The following is a 12,264-nucleotide window of genomic DNA, read 5'->3' as shown; positions in this document are numbered from 1 at the left end:
TGTAAAATCAACAAATTATAATAGAGAAATTATTTATGACTTACAAATGATAAAGAATGTTTATTCTTCATCATCATCGACTAAATGCACACTCGTTGATCAATCATTATTGCCTTGGCACTCGTTGGTTTGTTTGCACAAGGAGTCATCTCCTCAGAAATGTTTCAAGAGGCATTTGTTTCCAAGATGATCTCTTTTAATTATAAATTTCACGATTGCATGCATAAGCATTTTTTAGCAGCGCACACAAATTGCAACTAACATGATTAGCGTGGAGTAACATGTAAACTTCATAACAAGTTTATGAAGCTTAAAAAAAAAGGAATGAAGAGAAGATTCTGAAAATTTATTTGTTTTTTTATACGATTGAAGATTTCAGTAAAGGGGAAACACATTTCACCATAATAACGTAAAAAAAACACACAATTCCAGCTATCGGTATTTTCGCAAATGCAAGAAGATAGAGTTTACTACCCGTTTATAATTGCTTGCAGTGACAGAAAAGCCCAATAAACCGGACAGTGCAAATTGTTTTTATTGTTTTATGGTCGTGACTTCCAGAAATGTGCTTTAGAAAAATATCACAAAGGTGATATTTTTCTAAAAATATCACAAAAATATCACAAAATTGATTCTTATAACAGAACATATGATAATGATGAAAGTGCAGTGCATTTTAATTATATGAATTGGTAACTAATACAATTTACAAACCATGTTCACGACCTCTTATATGGCCTTAGGGTCATGCTCGTGACCTTAAAAATGACATTTTAGAGAGATAAATAGCTTAATCATACAGCTAAAATTTCAACTTCTGAGATCTTGAACCAATTACCAAAAAACATGTTATTGGGTTCACATTATGATATATTAACAATATGATGTCGTCTCTGGAACGGATTAATATCGTAAAGCTGGGTACACTGTATTCTGTAACTACGCACATGGTTTGAAATGTGGTGTTTATGAATGTTTCAAATTCATTTTTTGCAATTAATGTTCATATTTTCAATTTTGTTGATACTTGATACTTGGGAGAAAAAAACTCGTAAACCCAAGAACTCGTAAAGTGAGAACTGCCTGTACTATTCATTCTATAGCTACACATAGTGGTTTGAAATGCGGTGTTTATGAATGTTTAACATTCATTTTTTGCAATTAATGTTCATATTTTCAATTTTGTTGATACTTGGGGAAAACAACTCGTAAACCCGAGAACTCGTAAAGCGAGAACTGCCTGCACTATTCATTTATGTTTGAATTATTATAGAAAATAGTTTATTTGAATCATGACTTTAAAACATTACAATGTACAAAACATATTATATTACATCTCCAGTCATTGTGTATAAATGCACATTGGAGAATAGTAAAAAATACACAATAGTTAGAAATATACACATTAAATCTGAATTTTTAAATTAATATTAAACATATAAAGTTACACTTAATAAGCCTTGGGGTATCCTTATAATTCTGCTTGACATATTTCAAGCAGAAATTGAAACTGAAAGAGGTGCATGAACACCTTTCAGTTTCATTTGTGTAAGATTTTATAAATTTGAAAATTGAAGAGACTAACTTAATGTTTCTTTTTTCTTGTTTTTTAGCAATTAATCAGTTATTTTTTCAACTAATAATTTTTATAACTATTATTTTCATTGAAAATAATAGTTGTAAAAAAATTTTTTTTTTTAATTTTCACATTTTTCTCAAAATTCGTAACTACATTTAATAAGCATTGCAGTCCATTAGTAAAAAGTCAGGCATTGCTGCACTCCAAGCAGAATTTGTAAAAGCCAAAAACTTATTTTTCAGAACTAAAGAATTAAAGTTTTAGACCTCTTGGACCAGGCTCCATCATCTTTGTAGCAAGCTTTGGGGCCACTGGTTTAAGAAGAGAGAATTTTTCTGGCTCACAGTTCACAAGCCATGCAATTTTCATGGTTGCATATGAGTGTGGACCCAGAACTTCCTTATTTGTGGTCGTGCACACTGGCCACTGGATACCATAGTCAGCCTAAAAATATTTTATTGTGGTTTTGAACTTGGGTCTCTGCTCCAGAGCAAGTGCCTAATCAGCTGGGCTGCTTAAAATTTTTTAATGGAATAATAAATGTGGCATATGGAATAATAAACATTGCTTCACAGGGGAAACAAGCCACTTTCCTCATAATATACAGTAGACTCTTGATTTTCTGGGATAGATAATAAAAAAAAATCCAGGATAATCGATTTCCCGGTTAATCCAAAAATACAGAAGTACCCAACACATGCAAGAGATACATTCCAAGACTTCTTACATAAGTCAACTTTTATTTATGTAACTTGGGAATGACTAATAACATATTGCTACTATATTATTATTGACAAATCTGAATTCAGTGTGATACTTGTTGATGTTTGGCCATTTTCATACATCCTTATTATTTTAATTTTCTGATCCAACTCAATCACCTTCCTTTTCTTTATAGATTGACTAGTACCACTGTCACTTATTCTCTTAGTCGGCACCATGATAACAGTCAAAATTAAATTTTCTGAAAAGAACTTCACAGGGTTAAGGCAAAAACTCACTATTATCACCCCCACACGAGCTGATATTTTACTAAAGCACATTCCTGGAGGTCACTGCTATAAAAACAATTTGCACTTTCTGGTTTATTGGGCTTTTCTGTTAGCGCAATCTATTATAACCGGGTAGTAAACTCGATTTTATTGCATTTGTGATAATACCAGTAGCTGGAATTCTGGGGTTTTTTACGTTATTATGGTGAAATGTGTGCGTCCCCTTCACTGAAATCTTCAGTCATATAAAAATATATATATATATATATACACACAGTGAAACTTCTCCTAATGGACACCTCTCTACAACGGACATTTTCAAATTCCCCAACTCACCTCCATTGATTTTAACGTGTTTTCAGCTTCTGTCTAGTGGACATTCTCTGTAACGGACACGGACAGGCAATCTGCACTGTTTCGTTTAGATTAGCACTTAATTTGATCTCCCCGTAACGGACTGCGGGAGAGCTCACCGCCCTTTTTCTTCCACGTATTGCCTGAATACGTGGAAACTTTTCTTCCACGTATTGCCTGAATCGTGTGTTTATTTTCTATTTCCGATTCTCTGAATTTTATCAAGGTTTACGTCGCGGTTCTAAACCCTTTTTCAAGAATTTTAAGGCACGTGTAAAACTTCTGATGAATTCGGCGTGTGCAGGGGTGGGGGGAATTTTGTTGGCCTTTCGTCTTTTGAGTTTCAGTTTTCAGTTTTGTTCAGTGTCATGTGAAGTGCACAATGTCTTCTCGTAAACATTTAACTTTAAAAGATAAAGTCAAACTCATTAATGCATATGACTGGAAAAAAAATAAGTGTTCGCAATCTCGCTGCAAAATTCAAAATCGGGAAGACGCAGGTAAGCGACATCCTAAAGGGAAAAAATGAACTGCTCAAACAATTTTGGGAACACGGAAATGATCAGGTTCAAAAATTATTCCCAAAAACCGTTGGACTTCAAATTGACAATGTTACGTATGAGTGGTTTTGTCGCTCACGTGCTAAAAAAATTCCCATTAATGGGCCTATTATTAGGGAAAAGGCTTTGGAGGTTGCGAAATCTATGGGAGTAAATGAGTTCAAAGCTTCTGAGGGATGGCTAGACAAGTTCAAAACTCGGCATAAAATTTCTTGGAAAACCGTAAGTGGTGAAGGTGGATCTGTTGATACTGGGGTTGTCACAGAGTGGGCCGTCAAATTGGAAGATTTATGTCGTGATTTTGAAGCTAAGGATATTTACAACTGTGATGAAACGGTTGTTTTTTAAAGCTCTTCCTGAAAAAACGAGTCTAAAAAACGAAAAGTGCCAGGGCGGAAAAATTTCTAAGGAACGCTTGACTGTTCTATTGTGTACAAATATGCTGGGAGACTTTGAACAACCTCTTGTTATAGGAAAACCACAAAATCCTCGATGTTTCAAGGGCATAAAGTTGAATCTTTTGAATGTTGACTGGAAGTCTAATAAAAAAGAGTGGATGACAAGAGATATCATGAGCGAATGGATAAGTCACTTTAACCAAAACATGATTCGTCAAACCAGAAAAATTATTCTTTTCATGGATAATGCTGCATCTCACCCGCACATTGAATTGTCAAACATTCAAATCGTTTATCTGCCACCAAACACAACTGCAGAGTGTCAGCCCTTGGATCAAGGGATAATAAAAAATTTTAAACTTCACTACAGAAAACGTGTTTTAAGACATCTCATTGCAAACATGAACGATGTAACATGTGCCAGTGACCTTGCAAAGAAACTCAGCATCCTAGATGCGATTCAATGGATTTCCTCTTCAGTAAATGCAATTAGAAAACAAACTGCCGTGAACTGTTTTGTAAAGTCTGGCTTCTCAAATGCAAAAATTGAAGTTGTGAACAGCAATGTGGAGCAAGAACAAGAACTTCAACATCTATTGATAATGTACGATACTTCAGCTATTAGTGACCCTGGCTACAAAGATATAGACTCGAACCTCACTACAGAAGACGGTGCTCTAGATATCAACGACATTATCATCGATATTTTTCAAGAAGTTCCTCATGAGGATGAAGAAATGGAAGGAGGTCATTCTGTCGAAGAATATATTAACGACGAACCACCGATGAAAATAGAAGTGCTCATACAAATGAATCATTTAAAAATGTTTTTCGCCGCTGAAGAAGATACTGAAGGACTTTCGATGGTTTCTTCACTCCAAACAAATGTTGAAAACAAAATTATCAGCCGGAAGAAGGTGCAGAAGAAAATAAGTGATTACTCTACGTATTTTTCTTAAGATAAAGTCATAATATGCATAGCACAATTGTATGTATATTATTTACAAAAATATTGTACAAAATCTGTATATAATATAATTTAATTTTACATTAAACGTTTAACGATTTTTCTTTCTTTCTTTTTTTTTTTTTTTTTCTCCCTCAGACTTTTTGTTAGCGGACACTTCTCTCTAACGGACAAATTTTCGTTCCCCATGGCTGTCCGTTAAAGGGAAGTTTCACTGTATATATATATATATATATATATATATATATATATATATATATATATATAAATAAATTTTAAGAATCTTCTCTTCTTTCCTGTTTTTTTGCTTGTTACTCTGTATATCACTTGTGCAATTTGTGTGTGCCGTGATCATCGTTATTGATTGGTTATTATTTTTTTTGTTTGTTTTAAATTTTATGATCCTAAAAAAAAAAAAAAAAAAAAAATGGGTGAAAAAAAATTTACATAAGTCCGAAGTCGTGTAAGTTGGGGCTTACTGTATCGAAAAATGTTCAGCAACCTATGTAAAAAGTATGGCGATAGATAAAAAACGAAAAAACTTGCCACGCACTATTCAAGTGTCCAATACAATGCTTCCCTTTATTTATTACAATGTTGTACAGCAGGCCCCCGTTATAATGCGGTTTGCTTTACGCTGATTCGCTATAACGCTGTTCTTATATTATAACCCGTATCTGACTATAACGCTGTCACAGATCACTATAACGCTCTTTTACAGATTACATTTTTGACATATTAACGAAATCGTTTCATTTGATGGAGTCGATAGCTTGAAAATGAATAGCAAAACAGCATTAAAACGTTTCCCACGCTCAGTGAAATTTTCTCGCACACTAATTTAGTTTCAGTACAGTGACTTGTTGTGTAGTTCCGAGATCAACATTTTAAAAAATGATCAAGTATATTGCTTGTAATATTTGCGTTATATGCATTTATCCGAAGTCTAGTCATCACTCAGTAGAGTATTAGACATCGTGCGTAACGGAAAGTTTACTTGAACATTGTATCGTAATTAATTAAACCAACGCAGTTACATTTTCGAAGAGCTAATAATGACTGATAGGAATAAAAAAGCAACAACGTCTGGGCGCAGTACGAAGACTATAAATGTAAGAAAAAGACTGAATTTGAAAATTAAATTAGACGTTTTGAAGCGAATCGATTCTGGTGAACGACAAACGGATGTGTGCCATAATTTAGGACTTGCAACTTTAACTGTAAGAACAATTATAAAAAAATAAAGAATTAATTTTTGCAGCGGGAAAGATAGCTGTTCCACTGCAAGCAACTAGGACTAGGCCGGCTATTAGGATTGAAATGGAAAGACTTTAATTTTATTGAAGATAATATTCCAATGCAGAATTTAGTTAAGTTAAATATTAAAAAAAGAGAGAGAGAGAAAGAGATTAGCCTATATGATGATCTGAAGAAAACTCGCCTAAAAAAAAAAAAAAATGTGGAACCATTTAAAACTGGTAAGGGCTGGTTGAATAGATTTAAAATCCAGGGAGAAGCCGCAAGTGCAGATCAAGGAGCCGAAACTTTCAAAAAAGAACTTGTTAAAATTATTGAAGAGGGGTATTATGTGTTATACTTCTCAACAAGTTTTTAACATAGCTGAAGCAGGACTTTTGTGGAAACGAATGCCTAAAAGAAGTTTCATATTGAAAGAAGAAAAAAACATGCCAGGTTTCAAAGCGGCGAAGGATCGGTTGACTTTATTGTTGGTTGTAACGCTGCGGGGGATTTAAAATTAATACCCCTTTTAGTTTATTTGGAAGAGGGCCAAAGTTCAACTCAAAATCCACACATTTTTCATGATTAAATTCATTATTTTAATTGGAATTTTAAATTTACTTTTGATATGCAAGTAGTTACCACATAATTATACGTATGCAATGCAAAATATTTTATATGTGCAAATATTTGAATATTAAATATTTTGACCGACATTTGTGCATCTCTTCATTACTGTTTAGTATTCATTAGGAAATATCCTATGGCACCGACCGCAGCTCATAAATACATATGTTACCTTATGGGAAAGCGGCGCTCGCTTAGCGCAGATTCACTTAGCGCTCTGTTTTTCCGGAACGAATGATCAGCGTTAAGCGAGGGTCACCTGTATATAATTTGGTCACCAACATTATAATTGGTTCTTTAAAGATTTAGCAGATGCACTGTTTTCATGTAATAACTATTCTAGTTATTACTTGAATTTTATGATTTCTGGTCGGGTTTTTTTTTTTTTTTTTTTAATTTGGAGTCTTGAACTGTCCCGATTAATCTGATCCTGGTAAATCGAGAGTCTGCTGTATGATGAATTGAAGCGGATCTGTAGATCAGAAAAAACACAATTACGCGGTTGCCCTATTGTGCAACCTCATTGCCACTGCATATATCTGTTATCCAGTCTTCTGTATGTTAAAATTACTAATTGGAAATATTTTATTATCAATAAAGACAGCATTTAATATCATGTATTTTATTTTTATTACTATTCTGGCTCAAACTTTTACTAGTGTGTTTGTGTAGTCATTGAGACATTTTTGAGGATTTGTTTTGGTCAAACTATATAAAATTTTTTGGGCATATTCATGATGAATGTGAATGTGTACTACTTTTATAATCAAATCCAGCTTGCAGTTTCAGTTTGATCAGATTAGTGAATAATTTATTTACCACACTCTTTCACCTGAGCTTTGACGTTTGAATCATGTCTTTCATAGAATCCTAAAGTGCAGAATTCTGTAAAACATGATTTTGAAGGCACTGCTAAGAATATGTTTTAGATGGTAATGTTTACTTATACTTCAGTATACAGTAAACCCCCGCTATTCGCAGAGGTTACGTTCCTGAGAAATGCCGTGAATACCGAAAACGTGAATACTGAGTTATGGCTCCCATAGTAATAAAGGGGTTCTGTTCCAAAGTATGAAATATATAAGAAAAACTAGTCTAAAATTTTATCTATGTATGTATTATATGTACCTTCATAATATGACTATGTACATAGACAGTACAAGTGAAATGCAAGCATATGGTATCGAAATGAAAATAAGAAACAATTTAATATTAAATGTAATATTTATTAGAAATTTCAAACAAATCTTTCAAACCAGCGCCTTTGCTAGCTAAAAAAACATCCCGCCAGTGCTATCACCAGTTTCGCTAAAGTGTTGATAAAGGAGTTTTGCCTTTTTCACAAATTATAAGTGAACTTAAAGGAATTTTATTTTGAGTTCGGTCTTCTATCCACAGATTTAAAGCTTTTTCCATTTTTTCTAATTTAACATCACGAGTTACAGAGCAAATTTTTGAAGCAATTAGTACGTTTTCACAGACACTACGGTGGATTTTTTCTTCCAATTTCTTGATTGATCGTACCGTTGACTTATTGATTTTATAATGTTTTGCCACTGAGGAGACTCTTTCACCATTAGAAATTTTATCTAATAACTCAATTTTATTCGCTAATGTCATCACCTTCTTTGATCTTTTCACATTTCCCTTGTTATTCGTAGCCATATTTTTGTACGGGTTAGAAAGAACTTGTCCACAATAAAGTCACTTTCTTCCATTAACACACTCGAAAAAGTCTGTTTTACACTGCAAAAAGGTAGATTTATCACTTTTGTAAGTATATAAATTAAAAGCAAACGACGAAACGTTCCATGACAAGCGCATAACACATACTGAACAAGGATTAGCGAGAAAGATCCAGGCTCGCGATTTTGTCACCCCTCTCCCTCCACCCACTGAATGCTGTTTTGACCGGGAAAGATAATTTTAGCCACGCCCATGTTTTTTTTATGGCGGAAAATGTTCACGGCACTTTAAAATTCACATTTTTTTTTTTTTTTTTTTTTTAGGTTTCATCATCATCATCAGCCATTTTCAATCCACTGCAGGATGAAGGCCTCTCCAGCAACTTTCCAGTTCCTTCTGTTTTGAGCACTGGCCATCCATTTACTACTCAAAAACTCATGAATTTCATCTATCCATCTCCGCCTTTGTCTTCCAGGTTTTCTTCTAGCTCCTCTTGGGTACCATTCTGTTATTTTCTTAGTCCATCTGTCATCATGTCTTCGAGCTATGTGTCCTGCCCAAGACCATTTTAGTTCTTTAGTTTTGATAAGAATGTCCTTTACTTGAGTTTGCTGCCTAATCCATGTGTTTCTCTTCTTATCTAACAGTCTGATTCCCAATATAATTCGTTCCATTCTTCGCTGTGTAGTTCTTAGCTTCTCTTCCATTCTTTTGGTGAGTGCCCAAGTTTCACTTCCATAAGTCATGGTGGGGAGTATACATTGATTCATTATTTTACGTTTCAGACAAACTGGGATATTGCTCTTCAGTATGTGACTATATTTCCTGAATGCTATCCATCCAAAATTTATTCTTCTCTTGACTTCCAGCCATTTATCATTATTACAGCTAATAACTTGTCCCAGATAAGTATATGACTCCACCTTTTCAATTACTGCTCCATCAATCATTATTTCCCTTTCCGTGGCATACTTGTTCATCATTACTTTTGTTTTAGCCATATTCATCTTTAGTCCAAAATCCTTACTAACTGTGCATAACTGATTAAGATTTTCCTCTAATTCTTTGGGATCGTGGCTTATGACCACAATGTCATCTGCAAATCGTAAATGGTTTAGGTACTCTCCGTTCACATTGACTCCTTTCTGCGACCAGTCTAATCTTCTGAAAGCTTCCTCAAGGGCAGCAGTAAACAGCTTCGGAGATATTGTCTCCTTGTCGAACTCCTTTCTCGATTTTAAATTTGCTACTGTCTTTGTCTAGTCTAATAATGGATGTAGCACTCTCATATATTTTCTTCAAAATCATAATATATGGAGTATCTATACCTTGTCTTTCCAGTGCCCGAAACATTGCCTTATGCTGTATGGAGTCAAATGCCTTTTCATAATCCACAAATGCCAGGCATAATGGTGTTTTATATTCATTTGCTTTCTCCATTAGCTGTGATATTACGTGAAGGTGATCCATAGTTGAGAATCCCGTCCTAAAGCCAGCTTGCTCTTTCGGTTGATTCCCATCAAGTATTCTTTCTAATCTGTTAGTAATGACCCTTGTGAACAACTTGTAGATATGGGATAACAAGCTAATTGGTCTATAATTTCCAATTTCCAATTTAATATAAAATGAAACCAATTAGGTTTCATTTTATATTAAATCAGCAACCGCGAATAGCGGGGATTTACTGTACTGTGAAATTAGACAGTTTTCGGTGAAGTGTAGAAATAGGTAATCACAGGAACGAAATTTAAAGTCGAACTAATACCTTGTATTAGTTAGACTTGTCTTCACTACTAGCTATCAGGTAAAACTTGGTGGTTTAGTATTGTAAAGTACATATTGTATTAGTATAATTGTTAAGTGTTTACTTTGACAATGTAAAGACATTAAATTTATTATATAAATAGGAAATCAAAATGTTTACAAATTAATAAGTGTGCTCCTTCTCTCATTTTGGAATGACCTGTTAAAAAAAAAATAAATTATTTTTTTATTCATAGGCAAAGTCCTGCACCTGTAACAGATACAGCTCCCTTTTCTTGTGTTATTAAACCCCATGATGATATAGAAGCAAGACTTTCATTATCGTCACTATCTTCCCCAGAAACTAAAGATGTGGGAAGTTTCTTTAAGAAAAGAAAAAAGTTAAAATCTAAATCTAAAAATATCAGAAAAAAGCACCCACATTCCAAATCACGTGCTTCCCGATCTTCTTCTGATTCAAAGTCTAAAATCCGGTCAAGATCAAGAGAAAAAAAATCGTCTAAATCATCTGTACATAAGAAAACACATTCACGATCCAGGTCTGTTTCTAGAAGTTCCAGATCCCAACACCACCATTCCCGCTCAAGGTCTAAGTCAAAGTCTAAGACTGAAAATAAAAGAGGTAAAACCCTACCAGCTGCTTATGCAGTTGTAAGAAGGTAAGTGTTACTTTGTTTGTAAATCTGGTGTGTTATTCTTAAATTCATATATTTGAAGATCAAGTTATGAATTAGTAATTTTTAATTACAGTATGCTGAAAAAATTTTCAAATTTAATTAAAAACTATTACGGTTACTTAATATTTAATTCAAATAAAATTCAGGACAAAGCCTCTTATTATATGTAGCAGTTAGCAAAACTGGGTTTTCTACTGAATGTATCGACCTTGTATCATGGAGGCCTTCCACCACAAATTATCTCAGTATTCATCATCAGCCATTTTCAATCCACTGCAGGATGAAGGTCTCTCCAGCAACTTTCCAGTGCCGTCTGTTTTGTGCAATGGCCATTTATTTACTACTTACAAACTCTTGAATTTCATCTGTCCAGGTTTTCATTTAGCTCCTCTTGGGTACCATTCTGTTATTTTCTTAGTCCATCTGTCATCATGTCTTCTATGTGTCCTGCCCAAGTCCATTTCAGTTCTTTAGTTTTGATAAGAATGTCCTTTACTTGTGTTTGCTGCCTAATCCATGTGTTTCTCTTCTTATCCAACAACTAATATAATTCGTTACATTCCTCGCTGTGTAGTTTTCAGCTTCTCCATTCTTTTGGTGAGTGCCCAAGATTCACTTCCATAAGTCATGATAGGAAGTATACATTGGTTCATCATTTTATGTTTCAGACAAATTGGGATATTACTCCTCAGTATGCAACTATATTTCCTGAATGCTATCCATCTAAAATTTCTTTTGACTTCCAGCCATTTATCATTGTTACAGCTTATCCAAGATAAAGATATGAACCTGAAGAGATTGAACAAGGTTGGGATCATGGCCTGGCACATTATCCAGCAGGAGGATGCCTTCACAGGAAGCTTATTTTTCTCAAGATAACTCTTCACTGAAGGACAGAAAACTTCAAGCTGCCATTCATTGAAGATATATCCTGTAACCCAGGCCTTGTTATTACTGTGCCAAAACACTTCCAGCATGCATTTGTCGACCTTTTATTTTTTAAATACTATGGGAGTATTAGAGTGATGCAAAGGCTTCAGCTTAAAATCTCGAGGCATTGGTACCCAACAGAAGAGTGAGCTTATCTTTCATAGGCTTATGCCCAGGTAAGCTAGCCTCATCCTTAGTGATGTACGTGTTCCTGGGCATTTGCTTCCAGAAGAGGCCAATTTCGTAAATGTTAAAAACCTGCTGGGGAAGATAACCCTACTGATCAACTAACTCTTGGAATTCAATTTTAAGCCTAAGCTGTTCTATTATCAGTACTGGATGCTTCCCCATGCCTTTCAACCCTTTTGATATTTGTTCCTTTTTTTTTTGAAGTGCTCAAACCAGCCTCTGCTGGCTTCAAAGTCTTCAAAACGCATAGCATTGCCAATGATTGATGGAGCTTGAAGTTTCAGATCGTCATAGATCTGAAA

General features: G+C 34.3%; 1 protein-coding gene across 4 annotated transcripts in view; it reads left to right on the top strand.

The window, feature by feature from the left end:
- Window positions 1-12,264, top strand: part of su(w[a]) (suppressor of white-apricot) — a 158,599-nt gene that overhangs the window by 139,569 nt on the left and 6,766 nt on the right. For all 4 annotated transcript variants that reach the window (XM_090369770.1, XM_090369768.1, XM_090369771.1 and 1 more), the window contains one exon: window positions 10,403-10,825. In XM_090369770.1, the coding sequence (XP_090225896.1) occupies window positions 10,403-10,825 (423 nt within the window). The remainder of the gene's footprint in view (window positions 1-10,402; window positions 10,826-12,264) is intronic.

This window comes from Mastigoproctus giganteus, chromosome 3, assembly GCF_048544385.1.
Source record: "Mastigoproctus giganteus isolate SK-2022 chromosome 3, ASM4854438v1, whole genome shotgun sequence".
Taxonomy (NCBI): Eukaryota; Metazoa; Arthropoda; class Arachnida; order Uropygi; family Thelyphonidae; genus Mastigoproctus; species Mastigoproctus giganteus.
The sequence above is the reverse complement of the archived record's forward strand: the minus strand, read 5'-3'. Positions and strand labels throughout refer to the sequence as shown.